General features: G+C 55.2%; 1 protein-coding gene across 17 annotated transcripts in view; it reads left to right on the forward strand.

Annotated features, from left to right (window-relative positions):
• The window catches only part of PMFBP1 (polyamine modulated factor 1 binding protein 1), a 57,090-nt gene that overhangs the window by 32,460 nt on the left and 2,614 nt on the right, over positions 1 to 22,016 (forward strand). For 7 of the 17 annotated variants that reach the window (XR_006100500.1, XR_006100498.1, XR_006100496.1 and 4 more), the window contains 24 exons: positions 2,616 to 2,748; positions 3,250 to 3,417; positions 7,252 to 7,395; positions 8,633 to 8,698; positions 11,968 to 12,051; positions 14,724 to 14,870; positions 15,088 to 15,219; positions 15,450 to 15,569; positions 15,808 to 15,978; positions 16,806 to 16,973; positions 17,311 to 17,553; positions 17,643 to 17,864; positions 17,984 to 18,214; positions 18,292 to 18,414; positions 18,553 to 18,679; positions 18,780 to 18,937; positions 19,026 to 19,272; positions 19,678 to 19,867; positions 19,966 to 20,377; positions 20,493 to 20,660; positions 20,760 to 20,867; positions 20,968 to 21,114; positions 21,208 to 21,375; positions 21,495 to 21,557. Coding sequence is in view for 2 of the 17 variants with exons in the window: in XM_042437501.1 (XP_042293435.1) it covers positions 2,616 to 2,748; positions 3,250 to 3,417; positions 7,252 to 7,395; positions 8,633 to 8,698; positions 11,968 to 12,051; positions 14,724 to 14,870; positions 15,088 to 15,219; positions 15,450 to 15,569; positions 15,808 to 15,978; positions 16,806 to 16,973; positions 17,311 to 17,553; positions 17,643 to 17,864; positions 17,984 to 18,214; positions 18,292 to 18,414; positions 18,553 to 18,679; positions 18,780 to 18,937; positions 19,026 to 19,272; positions 19,678 to 19,867; positions 19,966 to 20,377; positions 20,493 to 20,660; positions 20,760 to 20,867; positions 20,968 to 21,114; positions 21,208 to 21,375; positions 21,495 to 21,557 (3,940 nt within the window). In the remaining 15 variants the exon portion in view is untranslated. Of the gene's footprint in view, positions 1 to 2,615; positions 2,749 to 3,249; positions 3,418 to 7,251; positions 7,396 to 8,632; positions 8,699 to 11,966; positions 12,052 to 12,276; positions 14,572 to 14,723; positions 14,871 to 15,087; positions 15,220 to 15,449; positions 15,570 to 15,807; positions 15,979 to 16,805; positions 16,974 to 17,310; positions 17,554 to 17,642; positions 17,865 to 17,983; positions 18,215 to 18,291; positions 18,415 to 18,552; positions 18,680 to 18,779; positions 18,938 to 19,025; positions 19,273 to 19,677; positions 19,868 to 19,965; positions 20,378 to 20,492; positions 20,661 to 20,759; positions 20,868 to 20,967; positions 21,115 to 21,207; positions 21,376 to 21,494; positions 21,558 to 22,016 lie in introns of those variants that run through there. The other 10 variants (XR_006100502.1, XR_006100501.1, XR_006100504.1 and 7 more) reach the window with 10 other exon arrangements.

Genomic DNA, 22,016 nt, shown 5'->3' on the forward strand with positions numbered 1-22,016 from the left:
TCCACTTTGCCAAGCATTATTGTCTTTTCTAGTGAGTCACGTCTTGAGATGTGGCCAAAGTACAACAGTTTAGTCATTTTGGCTTCTAGAGAGAATTCAGGTTTGATTTGCTCTCAGACCCATTTACAGTGGACCCTTGTTATCCGCTGGGGTTTGGTTCCAAGATCCCCCATCCGTGGATAACAAAATCTTTGTATGCTCAAGTCCCATTAAATATAATGACAGCAAAATGGTGTCCCTTATAAAGAAAAATGGAAAATCAAGGTTTGATATTTGAAATTTATACTTTTTTTGAACTTTTTCAAACTGAGGATGCTTGAATCTGTGTATAAAAAATCCATGTATAAGAAGGGCTGACTGTATTTGTCTATTTAGCAGGGCATGGTATTCATAGAACTCTTCTCCAGCATCACATTTCAAATGAGTTGATTTTCTTCCTATCCACTTTCTTCACTGTCGAGCTTTCACAACTACAGTGCGTCCTTGCCTTACGTGGGGGATCCGTTCCAGACCCCCCCCCCCAAGTAAGGTAAATTCCACGTATGTTCGAGCCCTGTTCTAAGCTGAAAGCCGCGTATAACGCACCCGAGTATGCTGAGGGCGCAATGTATACATAGAAATGGGAAATGCGATGGCATGGACAATCTTAGTTTTGGTATTTGCCAAAGTATGAAAAATCTTGAACTATTTCAATGTTTTCATCATCTACATTAAAATGATGTAAATTATCTGTGTTTTGTTCAACTGTAAGTCTGCATCTGCACTTTCTTCCATGTCTTTCTTCAGTAATCACTCCAAGTTTTTGCTATTTTCTGCTGGTATATTGTGCTGATGTGATGTTCCTTCCTCCAATTTTCACACCTCCTTCCCTCCCAAGTGCTCTCAGTGCCATCTGACCTGGGAGTGTTATGTTCTGGCACTATCTCTTGTTTCATCTGAGATTGTCTCATCATAGGATTTTCATGGGGAAAGACCTTTGAAAGGGGTTTTCTATGCCTCCTTCAGTGCAGTACTTGCAAATTTTGGCTATGAGGCCACTGCCATTGTTTCCCAAGAGATCCTCTGCCAGGGTCACTCAAACCACTGCTTCTGGCCAGTAGCTGTTTGGCACACTGCAAATAATTTAAAACAATTGTAATGGATGAAATTCAATCCTTCCACTGAGCTGAAAATGAAAGGACTGAAAAACACAGTGTTCAGACAGAATAAGTCCATTTGTACCCATTAATAGAAAAGATAACAGAGATGTTTCTGCTGTTGGCAGAGGCCAGGCACAGGACTTCCACTTGGACGCATATGGTCTGCTATGGCTATGGGAAGCAATGGCTACATTTGCCACGGAATGGCACTCTCTCCTTTCTTTCCCCTTCCTGCCCATGTTGAGCCTGCCTGCCAATGGAAAAAGCTGAAATCTTCAAGCGGGCATCGGTGTGCATGTGTGCCCTCAGGTTGCCTGTGATTGCATGATTTTTGCAGGGTTTTCTTAGGTCAGGACTCCTCAGAGGTGGTTCTCCCAGTTCCTTCCTCTGGAATAGAGCCCACAGTACCTGGTATTTGTTGGCAGCTTCCCATCTGATGACTAAACAGGGCTGACCCTGCATAGTTTCCAAGATCAGGCAGGAATCCTGTGTCTTGAGGGTCTTTAGGCTGTATAGTGCCTTGAATTCAGGTGACTAAAATGCCCTCCATTGTGGCTCTTTCCTGGCTTCCCATGGAGTGCCTTCCTTTGCACCGTCAGTCAGAGGTCTCGGTTGTCTTCCTCAGGTGGGCACAAGGAGGGCTGAATGCTACACTCTGCTCCTCCTCCCGACCCCTCTCCCTTGCCTGGCAGGGGGCATAAGTAGGTTAATCCTGACCGTAGGTATAGCTGGAGGGTGAGATTCCCCCGTGGGCAGACCAGCCTTCTGCATGCACACGTGCGCAGCTGTGTTTCTGGGCAATCGAGAAAGGGAGAAAGGACAGGCTTTTTTGTGAAGGGGGAAGCCCTCCCCCCCCCCCCCCCCCCCCTCAGGTGCTCCCCTCCCCTCGCTTGGGAAGTTGGAAGATGCACGCGCGCACACCTTGGGCAAGGGGTCCAAAGAGGCCACTTGGTGTCAGGCATCTTCTGGAGGAAGTGGGAAAGGGAGAGGCAGCCCTCGCTGTAGCAGGAGCCGGTTTGGTTTTTACTGGGGTGCTGAGATCTTCCTGCCAGAGCCAGGCACAGGTTCCTTCTAAACAAAACCAACAGATATGAGGAAAGCACTGCTTGTAATTCTTGAGCTGAGCAGAGGAAGCGGCCACTGGCATGATGCCAGGCGTGAGGGATGAGAGCCCCTTGAAGACCTAATCAAGCCCCCCAGAGATTACCTGTAGTCTTCTCCTACCTTCTGTCCACCTCAGGCCAGGAGGCTACCTTGCAGTGAGTCAGGCTGTTTGTCTCTCGTGCTCAGGATTTTCTGTTTCTCTGATAGTCAGCAGCTGTCTGGGGTCTCTATGGGGAGGAGCTCAGCCTTGAGCCAGGGGCCCTTCCGATCTAGGGCCACTCTCCAGGCATGTTTCTCAGGCTTCTTGTCTATTCCTTCTGTCCCAATGGCATCCTTGCAACCTTTTTTGACTAGTGTCTTCTTCCTTCCTAGGTCTCATCTCCCAGAGCAGCAGGTTGGTCCAGAGGAACAGAGGTTGGCGGTGTTGCTGCAGGAACAGTTCCTCTTTGAACTTGCCCTCCATCTGCAGGAAGCCGCATGCCAGCAGGAGGCAGCCAGATCTGAGGTGGGCCCTGCCATCTCGCTCCCTGAGCAGGTCCTGATGCCAAAGCCAACAGATCAAGGGAGGGGGGGTCTAGCCATGCTTATGCCCTGCATGTAGACCTCTGCAATGAAGAATCAGGGCAAGCTGGCTGGGGAGTAATGTGCTGATTCTGCCAGTCAGTCGAGGGAAGGAAAAGGGCCGACTCCAGACTGGGTTGCAGGGCACAGGTCATTATGGGGTCTGTTCTTTACAGAGCAAGGCAGCTAGGGGGGGGGGGATCCAGACACCCCCATGGCCCTTCCATCACCCCCTGTGGCCCCCAATGCCCTGCCCCTCATCCATCAGACAAGTGACCCTGGAGGCATCCTGTGCAGGCCGGCAAGTGAGCAGCATCCCATCCCTGCTGACAGAGCCCCTGAGGGCCAGCTTCCTGCATGTCCCTCACCCCACCCCCTTGCGCCCAGACAGATAAGTGTCTTTTCCAGGATGCAAATGGGCCTGTGCTGCTTCCTTGGTCTGCAGATTTTGGAGAAGGAAGCTAAAATTCAGAAGCTGCAAGAGACCATCGCCAAGCTTCACTATGAAATCTCCCAGAAAGATCTGGAGGCAGTGAGGGAGCTGCCGGACACGGACCGCCTGGAGAGCGAGGAGTGTGGCGTCCAGCAGAGGCAGAGGCAGGAGCCAGCAGTGGTAAGTGAGAGCTCCTCTTTGTGTTTTGGATCTAGGCTCCTTGACTTCATCTGACTATACCTTGAGATGTTACCTGCAGTGGATTCTGCCAGATGAGTGGCTGTTGCAGTCAGCTGGAGCTTGTATCAGGGACTGGCACTAAATGGGGCCTCACACCATGATCCACAGCACCAGCTTGAGCAGGGACAGGGCCCTCCATGTAACCCAGCCTGGGCCTCTAACCTGCAACCCCTGCAATGGCATGAGGTGTGGGGGCCACGCAGAGGCTCCAGGGCCTGGACAGCCTTTGTTGCAGAGGGCCAATTGGGGGCAGACCTTGCTGGCACATCCTTCCATCTGGACGGAACCTGCTGCTTGTAATTCATACCCTTTTCCATGACAAAAAGTCATGTTAAGTTATGTTAAAGCTGTAACTTGAGGTGGAGAAAGAACTTCACTCCATTTGCAGTGTTTAAGTTGCTTTTAAAGTGACAGAGGTCTGGCCCCAATCCATGAGGGCAGAGGTGCTGTGTTGCAAGCCCTGAGGAGCAGGGTCACAGGAAGCTGCCCTCAAGCTGAGCCAGACCCCTGTCAGTCCATCTCTGTCCCGTATGGTCAGCACTGACTGGTACAGCCCCTGGGTGTTATTCCGTCCTGAGGGTCTCCTGTCCAAAGACTAGCCAGGTCCAATGCAGTGTGTTCAAGGTGACATGGATGAGTACATTTTCTAGTTTCTTGTTGCTTTCGGGTGTGTTTTAGTTACTTATGTAAAATGGGGAAAGCTGTAACTATAAAGGAAACTAATTATCCGTCGCACTGTGTCCTGGTGCCCCCTCACCCTGCCCACCCATCTCTCTTGCTTTGCAAAGGGGACTTATTGCACTGGCGTCCCGAAGGTAGGCAGGCTGGCAGTGAGGGCACTGCAGGTGCATCCTCTTCCCAGCTGGCAAGGCATTGCCTGCCCCCCATCCCAATCCAGATGTGTGGATGTCTTCCTGAGAGAGTAGAAGAGAACAAGTGGACGACGCACAGGGCATTGTGATGGTTCCCTTCCAGGGTGGGAGACCTGCTCTCAGGTGGGAGAGGGGGGGAACTTGCCAGATTTGGGTGGCCAGCGAGCGCTTTGGTACAAAAGATCAGCAGTGGCAGAGGTGCCTTTATGTGCCTTGGCAGCCCATCCTCTTAAGCTGGGAGGCTTAATCAAAGCAGGGGAAGAATATTAAATGCCATTCAGAGGGAGAGGCACTTCCTGAACAAAGGATAGAGAGGTTGAGCCTGGGCTGTGAATGGAGCCTCCGAGAAAGGCAGGCAGAGGGAGGGGAGCTTCTCTTGCAACATGGCTTCCTTGTGACACAGCTGCAGCAGCCACACGTCAGCCATTTTGCTTTTGGAGACAATGCAAACAGAGGCAACAGACAACAATGTTGGGCTTCCCCCAATGCTCTCCTGCCACCTGATCCCCGCTCCTCCTTCTTTCCCTCTGTCTGCAAGGGAGGCAACTTCTGTAAAGGCCAGCCTTTCCAGGCCCGGCGGGTTTCACTCGCTGTTCCGCCCAGGCCTCCGCCAGTCTCTGAACTGACCTGCTCACATCTAGTTCTTCTTGGCATGGGGGGGGGGGGGTGGTTGCTGATATGCTTGTGTGCTGGCCCCCTAAGGTAGGAAGTTAGCAGCTGTCAGTGGACTGCCGGGAGGCCTCTGCTGCCAGAAACAAGTCAGAGAGGTTTCTGTATAGGCAGGTTCAGCTCAACAGTGAATGCAATGCCCTTGGCGAAGAGAGAGAGGGCACATGAGGGTGAGCAAGCCCCCATGTTCCTCTGGGGCTGGAGGATCCTCCCAGGGAAGGCCCAATCTGCAGATGACGTGGTGGCATCTTAGAAGGCCCAGCTCTGTTCTCAGTCAGCTCACTCAGGCCTTTGGGTCAGTGTGCTGCCTGCCTCACCCATTGCAGATCTTGCAGTTGCCCCTGTTCTCTGGACCTGCCAGTGTCTTTGCTGCGTATGCCAGGGATGCTTGAATGTAGGAGGTTCATCTCTGCTCAACAGTTAAACTCTCTGAGCCCAGGGAGAAGCACGCAGCCACGATGGACTTTCCTTTGCCATAATTGCCTTAGCGGTCAGCTTTGATCATTCCAGCACACACAAGGTGCCTTGCAAGTTGACATCATGATCTTTAATGCAACTATTTGCATAGATGCGCAGAGCTGAGTGTCCAGCAGTGTGGCACATTGACCAAAGTGACAGCTGCTGCTTCAGAGGCTCCTCAGTGATTTTAATCCTTCGCCTCCACTGCAGAAGTCCCTTGGTGGACACAGATAGTCCAGCTCTTGCTCTCCCTGCAAGTGTCTCCAGAAATGATGACATGAAAGTAATTGCCTCTGCAAAGGAGAAAAGAGAAATGGCAGCACTGACCCAGGGAGTGGAGGTTCAGCCTGAAGGAAAGTACCCCCTACTTTCTTTTGGGAGCGTGAGAGTGGCCTCACGTGGAGATGGGCACAGGCAGGCAGGGGGTGTTTAGCTACCTAGCAGGAAGCGCCCCATGCTCTGCTGCTGTGCTCTTTCCCCAGTCTTGGAGAAAGAGAGACAGGCCCTGGAGAGAAATGTCAGCGCTGATGGTGCACTTGAGGGCCCCAGGAACAAAGGGCCACACACTGAGACTTGTTTGCAGGCAGAGAGTGTGACAGAACCCAGAGTTTTGTGCCCCTTCCCACTGCTTCTGGCACTTGTCTTGAGGCATGAGGATGTGGACTGCAATTCCTATCTATTAGTCTCAGCCAGCATGGGAAACGGTGAGGGATAATGGGAGGTATGGTCCAGCAAGAGGCCTCTAGGGCCACACAGCTCCTCCGTGGCTCCTGGCACATCCCTGGGTTCCAGAGACCTCCCCCCCTGCCCTGCCCTTCCCTTTGTGCACCCCGCCCTCACTGAGGCCACACCTCTCTGCGTCTGAGAGGCAGGGAGTCCTTCCCCAAGGCCCCCTTTGCCTCACCTGCTGCCCTCTCACTGCAGGCAAGACGAGGACTGTGGCAGCAGCAGATCCAAGTCCCACCACACTAGCATCTTTCCTCCCATAGGTCCCAAGAGGACCCCTGGCTGTCTGTTCCAGGTGCACTGGGGAAGGAGCTTTGAGCTCACCCACCCACCTTGGCTGGCATGTCCCTGGGCTGCCGAGGAAGAGAGAGCAGAGGTCGAGAAAGGGAGCACCCCTTCCTCCAGTGGACCTCCTCCTCCTGCTGCTGCTTCTCCTGACGCTTGGGCCATGGGGCCCCAGAGGCTGGGCTGCTTCAGCTGGACCTCCCTGGGCACCAGGCTCCCTTGCCCCCAGCCAGTGCCTTTGAGGATGCAGTAGTCAGCACCCACCAGTGTGGCAGATCAACATCCTGAGTCTTGGCCTGCTCTCCCTGTTTCATGGCTGACAGTCAAGATCCGTTTGTTTATTCGTTCGTTGTCTTGCTCGCTCACATTCCCTCCCTGTTCTGACTGGAGCAGCAGGCAGCACAAATCCAGAGGCTTCAGGACCAGCTCCTGCTTCTTCAGGATGAGAGAGGCAGCCTGGCAAGAAGAGCCCCCCCCCCATCTCTCCCACACTTGCCCCACCTCCATATACGTGTGTGGCCAATGCCAAAGACCCTGGGGACTTGGCCGAACTCCTGGCATGCCCCTGCGCAGGTGCGCCGCTGTCCCCTTATCCTGCCCCCCTTTACCTCATTGCCTTCCTGTCCTCAGAGCATCACGGACATCTTTCCCCTGGAGGAGCAACAGCCACCACTGCCACCAATCTGTGTTCTGCTTCGTCCCTCATTGATTCCCCCCGCCATTTTCTTCCTCCCTCCCTTTCTTTCCTCGTGTGGGTCAATAGCCAGCTGCTCAGGAGCAGAGGATCTGTGAACTGGAGACCTTGCAGAGGGAGGCACAGACAGAGCTGGGGCAGAGGCGGCATCAATCCCAGCATGTGGAGGACAGGCAGCCTGGCCAGGAGTACCAGGAGGACCCCTGCCAACAGGTATGGGAGGGCCAAGCAAGAGGAATTGGGGAACTAACTGGGGAGCAGGAGGGGCAGCAGCTGAAGGAAGAACAGCCACCGCTGCACTCAGGGCATATTGATTGCAGTGTGGCTCAGCTCAGGGGCCTGGGTCTGGGCTCCTGGGTGCCTACCTGCTGCCGGCACTTTCTGTTCTCTCCTGATACCTCTGTCCTGCCAGAGGACAGGTGTCCCGGAGCTGCCCCTGCCCTGCCTGCTCTCCTATGAGCCGTGGTTCTGCGCAGGCACCTTGGATGCTTCAGAGCCTGTGACAGTAGGAGGTGGCTTCTCCCACAGCGGTTCCTCTCACGCTGCCTCTGGCCTCCCTTGCCGACGCAAGGGCTCCACCTGGGGTACTTAGTTCAAGTGCGGCTCCCAGGACCAGCTGTGGCTAGCATGGCAGGAGCTCAGGCTGAGGGATTGGGCTGTGGATTGGCCCACGAGGGCTGGGGATGGCTGCTCCTGCCTTGGGAGGATCTCCTGCCCACTGGTGGTGCTCCTCCTGCCTTTTCCGGCCATACCGGTGCAGCAAAGGAGTGGATGGTTCCCTCTGGGGCATGTGCTCTGCTCTCCACCTCTGGCTTGGAAGCTGGAAAAGGTGCCTGGGGCAGAGGAACCCCACCCACCCAACTTCCAGGGCTCAGGCTGCTCCTGGAATATCTGCTCTCCCTTGCCGCCATTTTCATCCTGAGAACATGGAGCGCACAAGCTTTGCAACCGTAGCGAGGCCTTCCTCCCTCCCACTTCTGAGGCTCCTCTGTGCATTTCTCACTTGAGAGCACGAGCAGCAGTGCTGGTCTTCAGACTAAAATGAGTAACATGGCTTTAAGATCAGCCTCTCTTTCAGAGGACTGGGGATCAGTCAGTGCAGCTTGTGGTGGGGCTTATGCTTCCATGCTCCAGTGTGTGGTCTCCACGGAGGTACCTGGTTGACATCAGGAATGTGAAGATATGGCAGGCCTCAGGGTTGTTGTCTTAAGAGACCCTCTGCTGAATAGCCCACCCCGTGTTCAAAGGAAGGGGTTACCCATCAAATACAGGAGAAGACCATGCTCATGGAGTGCCCTTGCTGTAAGGCTGAAGCAAAGCTGGTAGACCACTTGTCTGCTTGCTGTGTCCAGCAAGCGAGGCCTAGACTCCCATTGCCACCCCCTGGCCTTGGCATGGGCACTGTCTTGGTTTTCTCCCAATGTCTGCCTGTCTCCCTTTGCTCCAACAGCTGACGATACAGGCAGAAGGAGAGAGCAAGGTGCTGAGAGGCTGCAGATGGGCGCACAGGGTGGAGGTAAGCAGGGAAGGTGGGGATGCCATCCAGGCTGGGACTGAACTGAGAGGAGGAGTGGGAAAGCAATGGAAGTCAGCCTCCTCACCTGCCAAGCCCTTGCCTCCCTCCTCCCTACTCCACAGGAGACTCTTAAAGACATGCACCGCGGCGCCCAGCACCCAAGCTGGCTGCCCCGACCTCTGCCTTCAGAGAAGTGCAGGAGGGAGCCAGGGGCTTGGCCTGGCAGAGGGTTCATCTAAGAGGTCCATCTTTTCCCTTCCCACCAGAGGGCTTGATGCCCAGTTGGAAGTGGAGCTGGAAGACTCCCTGTGTGGAGGCGCAAGCAGTTCCTCTGAAGGGTCATGAAGAGTGGGCAGTGCTAAGTGGGAAGCTAGTGAATCCCCAGGGGGAGGCTCTTTGGGCAGAACTCCAGGATGCCCACCTGCTGGTAAGGGAGGCCCCACTGGCTCTGGGCAGCCCCAGGAAGGGATGACGGGGGGCTCTGCTTGGGGCTGCATCTTCCCAGCCGAGGTTTGGCCTCCCAAGGGAACAGGATGGGCTCCCTCCTCAATGCAGCACCAGAGCGGAGGAGCACTAGTTTAGCTGTAATCCCCCACCTGTGGAATAATGAAACTGGCAGGGAACATCAGACCACTTCAGATTTTTTCCCTTGAATTTTTGGCATTTCTGAGAGTGGTGAGGCAATGTTGCAATGGTCCTGCAGGCGGATGAACTTGTTTGCTGTTCCGTTGCAGACTCCACATGCCAGTCTTTCAAGAGAGAGTGGCAGTTGCTCCACACGCCATGATCAGTTTTAGTTGCATTTTTCTACACCTTGTGGAGATGATGTGGCCAGAGGCACATGCCACATGTAATCTCCTCTGTGGAAGGAGCATGTCCTGTAGCCCTCAGGGGTCTTTCCTTGCCATCTCATGGCTAATGTCTCTGGCTGGGACTGGCTCAGCAGATTCAAGGAGGATTTTTTCCACTTGGGCCAGAGTTGCGGGGAATGGCTCAGACCCACCCCTGGGGTGGTTTCCCATTGTCCAAGTGGGGACCGCTCTACCCTTATCCCAAATTCCTCCTCCTCTTCCTTGGCGGGAAGGGTCACGTCTGCCTTTCCCAGTCTATTTGGGCTTTCAGGCTCCTGTAAAATTTGGCACTGTCCAGATGAATAGCAGGTACTGTAGGCTATATTTCGGGAGAAAGGGCTGGCAACACAACCTCTGAGTGTTCCTTGCCAAAGTAAACCCTGTGAGATTCATGAGGTTGCCATAAGTCGACAGATGGCTTGAAGGCACATACGCACACACAGAGGCCCAAATACCCTCAAGGCACCAGATCAACTCTGATCTTGGAAGCAAGTAGGGTCAGCCCTGGCTAGTACTTAGATAGGAGACTGCCACTGTCTCACAAATACTGTAGCTATAATAATAATAATAATAATAATAATAATAATAATAATAATATATTCTGCCTCTCCCTATGAATATTTATTTATATCCCGCCTCTCCCTACAGATCGAGGTGGGTTACAATAGAAGATAAATATATATATAATACAACCATTGACAACATTACCCAGTCCCCCCAACCCTCCACCTTCAACATAACAATCAAAACAAATTAAACAATTAAAATAGTCAAAGACAACTTAAAAAAATAGGAGCAAGACAACTTGGGGCAGCCAGGGTAGTCAATTTAATTTAATGCAAGGTCAGTCTGGGAAGGCCTGCCGGAAGAGATCCGCCTTGACCACCTTTTTAAAGGCATCTAGAGAGGTGATATGACGGATCTCCTCCGGCATATTTTAGAGGAAAGCACTGGCAAAACCACCTCTTGAGTCTTCCTTGCCTACGAAAACCCTGTGAAATTCATGGGGTCACCATCGGTCGACAGGCAACTTGAAGGCACAGACACAGCCAGAGATGTGCATCCCTCGTTGCTGGATCCAGAGCATTTGGGAATACTAGACAGCCCCAGTCCCAGTTTGAATCCCTGGGGGACTTAGAAGCTTCCTTCCCTCCCAGTTGAAAATGCTCTTTTATAGTGCTTCAGGGTTTTTGTTCCATTTTGTTTTTTGTTTTAAATTAACTCCTGCTTTATCCAGCTCTAACTTGTTGTCCTCCACTCTTGCTCTGTGTTGAGTTCTCAGTCAAAGGTCTTTTTAAAAACAAAGTGCACCAGAGAATGTATTCAGTGGGTCCTTCCAGGCCTTGCCTGTACTCTGATCAGGTTGGTGGGGCAAGAAAACCCATGTCAGAAGCCCCCTGCATTGTCCTCCTCTTCAGCAAGGCCTCTCCCAAGCACTCACATAATTTTGTTGTTGTTAACTACCCTCAAGTTGGTCTTGACTCATGGCGACCCTGTGGATGAGACATCTTCAAGACTTTCTGTCCTCCACTGCTCTGCTCAGGTCCTGCAAATCCATTCCCTTGACCTCTTCAATAAAGTCTGTCCGTCCAGCATGTGGCCTTTATTTCTTTCTGCTTCCCTCCGCCTTCCCTAGCTTTATTGTTTTTTCCAGTGAGTTGTGCCTTCTCAGGATGACAGCCTCAGTGTTGTCATCTTGGCTTCCAAGGAGATTTCCAGCTTTATCTGTTGTAGGACGCATTTGCTTGTCTTTTTTGGCCATCCATGGGATCCTCGGCACTCTTCTCCAGTACCATGTCTTAAATGAGTTGTTCTTCTTACCTACTTTATTCACTGTCCAGCTCTTGCATCCATTCATTGTGATGAGGAATACAGTGGCTTGTGCAATTCTAATTTTCAAGCTCAGTTGTATCTCTTTGCTCTTTTGGATCATTTCTAATTCTTTCATAGCTGCCCTTTTGCATTCCTGGCTGTAGTCCCTGTTCCAATCAATATTTGACCCCAGGTGTGAGAACTCTTTCACTGTTTCTATTTCTTCATTGTCTAGGCTGCATTTGTGTAGGCTCTCTGTACTCATTTTTTTTCTACCTGGGGCAAGCAAGAGCTGTATGTTCCAAGATCCTTTTTAGAGGTTCATGGATGGGGTGAGGGGCCAATTCAGTGAAAATCACATAGTTTAATCAGCCTTTCGGCAATTGCTGAAGACATCCCTTCCCCCCTTTTCTTCTGCAGCAAAGCTAAGACTTTGACCATTTTCTTTCAGCAGAATGGAAGGAGAGGAAATGGAGAAAACAGAGGAATGCCTGGGAGGCCCCTGGGAACTGCAAGGACACTTGGCTCCAGCTCCTCTGGACTGCCCTCCTGCCCTCATTCCTGGTGGCCCCTATCCCAAATGCCAACCCTCTCTTTCTCTTTCAGGCCCAAGGAGCAACAGCTCAGCTGGCGGTGGCAGAGACTGATGCGGCTGCCCTGAGGAGCAAGTACAGGTTGGCCCTGAAGGAGGTACTATGGGAGCAAAAGCATTGGAAGGGGTGGCAGGGGGTAGCAGCGGCAATGCTGATGCCATGCGCAGAGTGCAGCTTTGTTTTTGCTGCCCTCGGACAGTTACGTTCCAACTCTTGGGTTCCAGTTCTGTTGCAAGAAAGGTGGGTGCTGAGAGTGTGGCAAGGGGCTTGGTTCCAGGATCACCGTGGATACCAAAATCCATGGATGCTCAAATCCCATTAAATACACTGGTGTAGGAAAATGGTGTCTCTTATACAAAATGGCAAAACCAAGGTTTTCTTTTTGAATTTGTGTATTTGTGAATACTTTTGAACTGTGGTCGGTTGAATCCATGGATGCAGAATCGGTGGGTACGGAGAGCCAACTGTATTTTTGAGGGCTCTGGGGGAGAGGCTGTTAACGCCTCCATCTCTCATTGTCTGATCCCATCCCTCTGCCAGACACTCACTGCAGGAGGAGTCACTCACTTCTCATGTCTGGTAATCGGGAATTTTCAAAAATCTGCCATTTTGGAACTTGGAGCGCCCAAATGCAAGAGCTGAGGGTGACCTCTGCTGTCCTCCTTTGGAACTGCAAGACTGAGCAATGGTTCCCCCCCCCCCAAAAGAGGAGGCCCTGTGAAGGATGATGTGCTTTCTTCCAGAATGCAACAGAGAAAGAGGATCCCCTTGCCCTCCCCCCCACCCCATGAGGAGGGATGAGGTGGGGGGGTCTCTCCTTTGGGATTTGGGGAGAGAGCATTGGGAAGGCTTTTGCTCCAGCGGGCAGCTGGAACCCTCACTTGAGTGCCTCCCTGCCTGCCTGGCATCAGCTGTACCCCTTGGCCAGTCCAGTGCCCTGCCTTCTGCATCTCAACTACCACGCACCCCTTGAGGTTTCAGAGTTTTCTTCTTTGTCACTCTCTCTCCTGAGAGTGGCAGCTTCTTGCCTCTTGCTATGGGGTTTAGTGCTGCGTTGATGAGATGGGGGAGCAGGGGTGATGGAGTGGTCACTGCTTCTTGAGAGGCAGACCCCCCTGGCCCTCCACTGGCCCTGGGGGACAAGGATGGGCTGAGAGGAGCATGGCTGAGTTTCCCTGGCTGGTGGTCTCGCTTGGTCTTCAGGCTGAGCATCTTGCCTAGGAAGTGGGCCTGGTGTTTAGGGGGCCCTCTGATTTGTATGACTCTGGAGCAAGGACCAAAGGGGACCTTGGCATCACTCCCACCCCAGAGATCTCTCCCAAGGGCTTCTGGGGCTGGTTCCACGGCTCGGCTCTCCATGCTCTTCTCAGCCACCGTTTCCCGTTCCAGACTCCTAGCTCTCTCACTTACACATTGAACCTGTCTTCCAGCCCCAAGAAAGGACCAGGCTGGGCCCTGTGGCCTCTGCCTACAAATGCACCCCTTTGTCCCACTCTTGTCTCCTTGGGGGCCTACCCCATCTTCACCTGGTAGCTCTGCTGCGTGAAGTTGTAACAGAAATTTCAGGAAACTTAGATTTCTAGGATTGGCAGATCAATAGGATTAGCAAGAGGACCTAGTAATTGAAAATCCATAAGTTTATTTCCAGTTGTCGACAAAGGAAAACATTGAACTCAGTGGAATTCAAGTTCCAAAAAGCTGAGAACCCCGAACAAGACAAAATGGCTCTTGCTGGCCTTTGTTTGCCTAATTTTCCTTTTGTATCCTAAAATATGTGCTCTGAGTTCCACTTGACAGACACCTCTAATCTAATCTCCACGTCTGCTTTCTAAGTTTTGCGGTCAGGATAAAACAAATTGGCGGGCGTTAATTGTCTGTGCAGCAGCCTGGAGCCGTGAGCCATGATTTATGAGCTCAGAGCAAGCACTCCGCAACACATTTTTCTTAATTTATTTTTAATGAGTCTCTCAATTAATTTTCTTGGAAACGTCTTAATGATGTTCGAGGTGGGTGTTAATGATGCTCTGGGCTCATGCTGCAGCGTACATGTTCCCAGGTGCCTCTTGGCAGAAGGGATGGGGTCGGTCCTCCTGGCAGAGGAGGGGGCACAGCCAACTCCGGGTTTCCAGAAGCAGCAGGAGGCTGGACTGACCCTCTTCTGGTGGACGAAGGCCCAGGGTGCCTTGTGGGCCAAAGCCAGTTCTGTGGCCGGAAGTGATCCATCCCTCTTTTGGTTGATAGCCAGGCTTTGAAACGCTGCCTGTCCTGGAGAGATTTTCTTGAAGACTTGGAATGAGTTGCCATCCAGCCTTCTGTTGGAGGGAACATTTCATGTAGGGCTCCTTAGCAGCTGTCCACCAGCCCCAAACATCCCCTTTTCCTTCCAGGAGATGCTATTCATCCAGGGCCTGAAAACCACCTGGACCTCTCTCCCAAGGTGGACATGTGGTCCAGGAAGCCACTGGGTAACTAGGCCACTGTGCTGAATGTGCCTACCCACATTTTTGGGCCAAAGAGGGGAGCCCTTCTCTCTCCCCACATAATTATTCGGGGTAAAGGAAAAGAAGACTGCCTTAGCTGTCTGAATACTCTTGATTCTCAGCTGAATTTGCAGCAGGTGAGGAACACCTCCCTGCCAGCATCTTGTTCTGAGCTGTCCAAGGTGGGGAGGGGTTTTGGAGGAGGCCGCCCAAGTGACCGCTGTTCCCCACCACCACTGTGGGGGCTCTGGGACCAGAAGGAAGGCCAAAAGCTTCTGCTTCCCTCCAGGCTGCAGAGAGGAACCGAGCCCTGCACAACCTCCAAGAAAGCCACGGCCTCCTGCAACAGCGCATGGCCAAGAGGGAGGCGCTCTTTCGTCCACTAGAGAGCCAAGTCCAGGAGCAACTGGCGAGCCTTCAGAGTGCACAAGAGGAGGTATGGGGAGCCAGGCACCCTTTTCCTTCTCCCGAGCCTAGGAGCAGAGTGTGCTGGGTGGCAGGTGGGCAGTAGACCTTCACCCAGGACCCAGAAAACCCTAAAGGCTTTTAAAGAGACCTGGCTAAGGTGTATGTTGGGGGGGGGGGGCGGTGACGGCATGATTGCCCCAAGGGAGGGGTCTCCACAGTAGCAAAGCCCTTTCCCTCTTTCAAAGGGCACCCTGTCAGCCTCACGGGCCAAACAGGAAGCAGCAGAGTCCCAGGTCTGTGCCCAGGAAGAAGAGATCGAAGCATTGCGGAGGAAAGGCCACTTAATTGGCCAGCAGTTGGAGGAGCGACAGGGGGAGGTATGGGCACAGCAGCCGCCACCACTCCAGTGGGTACGAAAGGGGCCCTTGGGAGACCCCAGCTGCCCTTTCTATCCTCAGGGAGAGAGAGGAGCAGCCAGGCTGGGACTCTCCCACTGTCCTGGGGCTCCTGGAGTGATGCTGGCGCCCCTGTCAGTCTATCTGGCGGTGGCTGGGGAGACCGTGCTGCCTTGAGCTGAGGGGACTGTCTCTCCCATCCGCTTCTCCAGGTGGATCAGCAGAAGGAACTGCTGAGCACAGAGCAGCGCAAGTACCAGGTCCTCAGGGAGGAGCTGCAGAAGAGAGACCAGGAGTTGAGCGCCCTGCGGGAGGCCCTGCAACCAACAGAGGTGAGGCTTGGGGAAGATGGCATCCATCCACTCCTGGCTTCCCTGGTTCCCCAGGGGTCTCTGCCCCAGCCCTCCCTTTCCTCTAAGCCCAGAAGGTAGAGGAGGAGCTGCCCATTGCCAGCACCGCCTTTGCCCTTCCCCAGACCTGACTGGGGAAGAGCCAGAGGGACTCCTGACCGGCTGCCCAGCTAGCCCACCTAACCTCTTCTGATGAGGCTTTCCCTGGACTTGGGAGCAGCAGCAGCAAAGCAAGCAGCAGCCCGAGCAGAGATGGAAGGCAGACATCCAGGCCACCCAAGACCAGCTCTCCCAGTGCCAGGAGCAGCTGTCGGCAGAACAGGCCAAGCACCAGCGGCTGGCACAGGATGGGGCTTCACTGAGGGACCAACACAAAGCCTTCCAGGAGAGGGTAGGTGGGCAGCAGTGGTTCCCCTTTGCCCAGCTCTTCCCTTTGCCCAGTACCAGCTGCCTGCGTGGGGGGAGTTCCTTCCTCCCCCTCCCGAGAGAGAGAACACAGTGGCTGGGGGGTTCTGGTTCTAGGCATTATCTCCAGAACACCCACAGCTGCTCTGACTGCATTTCTCCCGTTGTCTCCCAGCTGGCCTTTCCCACAACCAGGTAAATCTCCAGGGGAGCCTAAACACACTTGAGGAGGAGTGGGTGCGAGCAAAGAATTAGGTGACCTTTGGAGGCAGAGGGCCTCTTTGGCATGGTCCTAACAGACAACCCACAAAGGGTGACCTGAGCTATCCCATTTCCACCTGTGTCCACATGTGGGGAGCTTCTCCCAGTGGCTGAATGGCTGCAAGTGCTTCTGTCTCCTAGCCTGGCAGGGAGATGGAGCCCAGACAGTGGAACATTCATGCCACCCTATCTCCCCCCCCCCTGCACCTCTGGGAGCATGCAGGACTTTCACGGGCCCCAGAAGGATCTTTGTGGAGCAGAGGGGCCCTTCTGCATGTCCTTGGTTTTGGTTGGGCTGCTCCCTCCTTTCCTTTCCATGGGTCACTAGAGATGAAAGCTGTATGCAGAGGCACCCCTGGGCTCCCAACACTTTCCGTGGCTCTGGATGAACAAGTGAGCAGCTCATGATCTATCTCAATCAGAGCCAGACTGAGGCCCAACAGGAGCCCAGGAGGTGCAGAGGAGAGCCCTGCATGAGCAGCAGGAGGCACCTGAATGCACAGACTGCCCTGTGGCCTAGCAAGATGCTCTATTCTTTTGTGCCGGTGCTAGCTTGCTGGGAAGGAGACTGAAGTGAGTGACCTCCAGACAAGACTCCTTCATCTGCAGGACAAGCTGTGGGGCCCACGAGAGTCTCAGCATGAGCAGGGGCAGAGGATGGTGGAGCAGACGCGTGTTGTCCATCAGCTCCAACACGAGAAGGAAGCCTCTCTTGGGCAGGTCAGTCCTTCCTTCCTTCCTTCCTTTCTCCCACCCTCCTTCCCTGGGGCTCCAGATTCCCCTCCATTTCCCAGATGGGGGCTGCCGCCAGCACTCTAGTACATGCCAGTGTTTCCCAAGTGTGGCTCCAGTGGAGACTCTGAGAGACCCTTAAATGCCTGTCTGCATTTGAGAGGGCTGCAGGCAAGATGGTGGGCAGTTGTGCCAGTCTCTGGATGAGACCCCTTGGCCAAGAGGTCTCTTCCTTTGCAAGAAAGGGGAGGGAGGCTGGCGTCTGTGGCACCCCCTACCCTTGCTCCCAGCCCTCATGCCCAGGGTTGGCTGGTATTGTATGCAGAGCCCGAGCACAGTGGCCCTCCGAGAACAGCTGCGGGAGAGGCGGGGCTCCTTCCCAGTGGCCCACCAGGCTGACATGGAGGAGCTGCAAGTGAAGCTGCAGCACCTCCAGCAAGAGCTGGACATCTGCAAGGGCCGCAATCAGGAGAACCTCAGCAAGCTGCAGGCCCGTGAGTGCACCCTGGAGAAGCAGAGCCTGGACCTGGACCACCTCCTCCACCAGTGCCAGATCCTCAAGGACCAGGTGCGTGGGTTGGACTCCCTTCCTTCCCCTCTCCCTCCAACCAAGCTGAGCACCCCTTTCCGCTTCATCCTACACTGGACTTTCTGCAGCTTTTCTACTACGAGGAGGTCACCGAGAAGCAGGAGCTGGCACTCTCCCATCAGCAAGAGCGCGAGCGGCACCTGCAGGACCGGCTGGCCCAGGCCGAGAGCAGTGCCGGCCTTCTGGAAGAGAGCCTGGACATCTACAAGCAGAAGTACCAGGCCTCACTGACCAGAGCCGGGGAGCTGGAGAGTCGCCTGCAGCGCCTGGAGGAGGAACTGGCCAGCCAGGTGGGGGCTCCCTGGGCAGGTCGGTGGGTGGAGGTGTTGGCACCTCTTGAGACCTGATTCCTGTGCGCTGTCCCCTTCCCATGCCACCTCAGAGCTGTCCTTTTCCTGCCATGTTGCAGGCCAAGGCAAGGGAGGAGGCCATCCTGAAGCTTCAGGCAGAGAAGCTGGTCTGGCAGGAGGAGCTGGAGGGCAAATGTCACCAAGCCAACGACGCTGAGGAGGCCATGGAGCGTTTGGTGCAAGAGCTGCATAATTCCCAGCGGGAGTTGAGCCAGGGCCGGCTGCAGGCTTGCCAGTTTGAAGAGACCATTCAGGGACTGCAGGAAGCATTGTCAGACAGCCGTGCCAAGGTTGGTGCCAGCCCTGAGGAGCTGGGTGGGCAGGCTGCCCTCATTGTCCTCCTCACTGACTGGCATTTGCTCTCCAGGTCCTAGACCAGGAAGAGGTGCTGGCAACTCTGCGCAGGGACTTTGCTTCCTACAAGTCAACTCACAGCTACTCCAACAGCAGCTATGAAAGCCAGGTGCTCCATACAAAGACATTCGAGCAGGTAAGTGGGGCAGCGGAGTGGCCGGTTAGAGGTCAACTAGCCACTCTGCATTGCTCAGGGGTCAGGAGTGGAGGCAGTGAGGTATGGGAGATGCTGCTGGTGCCCAGCTGAGTGGGGGATGCCCTCTGGTTTGCCCAGAAGCTGCAAGAAGCCGAAAAGGAGATTACAGAACATCAGCAGAAGGCCGAGGAGTACCAGAATTTGCTGCAGGACCTGAAAATGGAGCTGGTGCGAGTAGTGGAGCAGAAGAGCAGCGCCTTGAAAGGTACAGGTGGCAAAAGGGAGCAAACTCCCCTTGGAATGGGTGCAGCAGCGGGCTTCTTGTCTGGACGCCGGGCCAGCTGTGAGTGGAGTGCTCCTTCCAGGCCTGGCGCGCCTGGAGCTGACAGTGCAGAGCCTGCGGCAGGAGGCGGCTGCCGAGAGGGAGCGGCAGGAGGCGGAGGCAGCCACACGGCAACAGCAGGCCCAACAGCTGGAGTTGGCACTCGGGCGGAGCCGCCAGTCCTGTGCCCAGCAAGAGCAAGTAGGTGCCCATCCTGTGTGGGGCAGGAAGGGGTCTTGTTCCGGGCTGACTATATGGCCAGCTCCAAACTCCCTTCTTCCTTTCTCAGGCCATTCAGAAGCGGGATGAGCTCTTGCGCAAGTCCCAGGCTGAACTGGTGCGTGCCCGCAGTGCCCTCCAGGAGAAAAGCCAGGAGCTGGAGCAGCAGCGGGGCCGAGCCCACCGCCTGGAGATTGGCCTGCGGGAGGCCCAGGAGGCACTGGAGGACAACCAAGCAGAGGATGCCGCGCTGCGCACAGAGACCCAAACACTGCGGCAGAGCCTGCGCGAGACCCAGGAGCGGCACCATCAAGCTGGTGAGGGGGCATGGGCTTGTGGTTGACAACAGGAGAGCTCTGCAGGAGCTTCTCTCTGAACCCAGAGGATGAGGTCAGTTCTGTCGCCGGGGGATCTCTAGTGACCATGTGAGGAGACAGCAGGATGGTTGCCCCTGCCTCGAATCTTGCCCGTTTCTTTTTGCCCAGCTGTACTTTGACAGGTCCTGGGCTTATGGAGGGAAGGCCTCTGTTCTTCATTCTGTCTTTGCTTCTGCTTGTCGTCCCACACAAATACACAGACACACTGAGTGCATGGGCTCAGGCAGGTGGGTTGCCCAGAAAGGAAGAGGTAGGGCAGGGTAGAGGCCCTTCCTTCCCTGCCCAGGCCTGTTCCCCCACAAAGCCCTGGAACTGGCCTGGCTCACCCTGTCCCCCCCTCCCCAGCCCAGGAACTGGCCCGGCAGGAAGAGCAGCTACTGCTGGCCCAAAACAGCCTCCGGGCTGCCCAGGAACAGATGGAGGAGCGTGTGGCGGAGGTGGTGCACCATGCCCAGGCTGCCCACCAGTTAGAGGCTGAGGTCCAGGTCCTGAGCAAACGAGCATCCAGAGCTGAAGAGGAGCTGGAGCAGAAAAGGTAGCTGGGATGTCCCTTTGGATCAGGTGCCCAGTGGGGCCAGGGTGGGCAGGTGCCCTGTGCAGAGGACATGGCCACCCTCTCCTTGCCTCCACCAGGGAACTCTTGGAGCATCTGACGGAAGAGCTGAGCCAGGCGCGGCAGCAGCACCAGGCAGCTGCCCAGGAGGCCCAGCAGCAGCGCCAGGAGGTGACACGCCTGGAGCAGAAACTAGAGAGCAGCCGCGAGGGGCTGAGGGACCTGCGGCAGCAGGTAGGAGGCCTGCACCCAGGGGGGACAGGGATGGCGTGTTGGCAGAGGTGGCTTCGTTGGCGCAAAACAGAAGGGCGCCTCTGCTTGCAGGTCCAGGGCCATGAATCTACCCTGGAGGAGCTGCGTGCTGAGCTGAGCCAGCAGAGGCAGCAGGAGGAAGAGCTGCAGAGGCAGCGACATGAGGCCCAGGTGCGAGAGAGCCAGCTGGCCCAGTGCCACAAGGACCTGCAGCGGCGGCTCCAGAACAGCCAGTGCCAGGTGGGCCCCTTGGGCCAGGAGCCAGGGAAAGCGGGCACCATTCCCACTACTGGGCCATGGGACCCTTGGAGCTGGGGCAAGGTTATTGATTTCCCCTTCCCCTTCCTGGCTGCAGCTGCAGGAGGAGGAATGGAAGAACCAAGGGCTGCAGTCATGTGTGGCTGAGCGGGAAGCTGAGAGCCGGGCCTTGCGAGAGCAGCTGAAGCAGCAGGATCTGGAACTGGAAGCAGCCCGCAGCAGCCTGGAAAGTGTGCAGTTGCAGCTGCAGCAGCAGACAACAGAGGTGAGGTGGGCTGACAGCAGAGTCCCCCTGCCTCTTCCTCTGCCCCTGCCCCTGTGCAGTCCCCAGACCTAATGTGTAAACGTGACCTCCCTCCTTCAGGCATTGCATTGGGAATCTGCCTTATCCCAGCTGCGCACAGAGTTTCACACAGTCCAAGAACGGGAGCGGCAGAACTGCCAGGCCAGCCAGAGGGAGGTGGTGGAGAAGGTAAGGTGGCAGGGCAAGGCTGCTGGCCCCAGTCCAAGGGGACCAGCCAGAGCCCCCCCCCCCCATATGCAAAAACACACTCCCCCTCCCTTTTGGGCAGCTGGAACAGAAAGCCCGGGAGGCATCCTGCATGGAGGCTGAGCTGCAGCTAGCCCAGCACAAAGTGGTCCACCTGGAGGAACAGGTTGCCCGCACCCAGGAGCAGCTGCAGGAACAGATGGCCGCTCAGAGGGTGCAGGAGCAAGAGGTGAGTCTCCCGAGAGGGGCTTTGGAGGAGACCCCCACCCCAGCCCCCCGATCCCTACTCCCACGGTGGCTCATGTGGCTCCTCTCCTGGCAGGCCTGCTGTGCAGAGGAGAGGCTGAGGGAGCTGGGCAGCCAGGCACAGTACTGGCAGAAGCAGAGTCAGGCCACCCAGTTGGCCCTGGAGGAGAAAGATGAGGAGCTGGTGGTGACCAAGGTGGAGCTGGCTGCTATGGAGGAGAGATGCCGCAGCATGGCCGAGGAGGTGTGGGGGGGGGGCCACCTCCTTCTGGGAATGGGTCTGAGGGGAGCTGCCAGACCCTGGCCTCTGGGTGCCCATTGACTGCATTTTCCTCTGCCTTCTCCTGGCATCTTCTTTGGCAGAGAGAAGAGCTGCAGAACGAGGCCAACCTTCTCCGGCAGAAATTTGTTGTCTCCAACCGGGAGGTAGGCATTTTCCCAGAAGCAGTGGCACCCAGCTCTGTCTGGTGGGCATCTTGCACTTCTACATCCAGCGGCATTTTACAGTCCTTGGCTGGAGCAACTGCACTTGCAGACTTCTCCACCCGTTTGCTCCATCCAGCCTGGGGAATGCCGCTTAGCCCACCCCACCCCTAACCCTCTGCCTTTTCATTGCTTGCCTTCCTCCGTTTGTCTCTCTGTTCTTTCTCTCTGCCCCTCCCTGCCAACCCGATAACTGTCTTCTACCTTTCCTCAGCTGTTGCCTGCCACGAAACCCCCCAGGGCTGGGAATGGACTCTGTGGCTGCTCTGAGTCCAGGGAGGGCCCACTTTTTCCCTCTCCTTCTGCCCCACAGCCTTTGACAGCCAGGGACAAAACCCCTCTGGCTTTCCCCTTGTACTGCCTTGGCTTCTCTGTACTGGCCTCTCCTTCAGAGTCCTTGCA

This window comes from Sceloporus undulatus, chromosome 8 (genome assembly GCF_019175285.1).
Source record: "Sceloporus undulatus isolate JIND9_A2432 ecotype Alabama chromosome 8, SceUnd_v1.1, whole genome shotgun sequence".
Classification (NCBI taxonomy): domain Eukaryota; kingdom Metazoa; phylum Chordata; class Lepidosauria; order Squamata; family Phrynosomatidae; genus Sceloporus; species Sceloporus undulatus.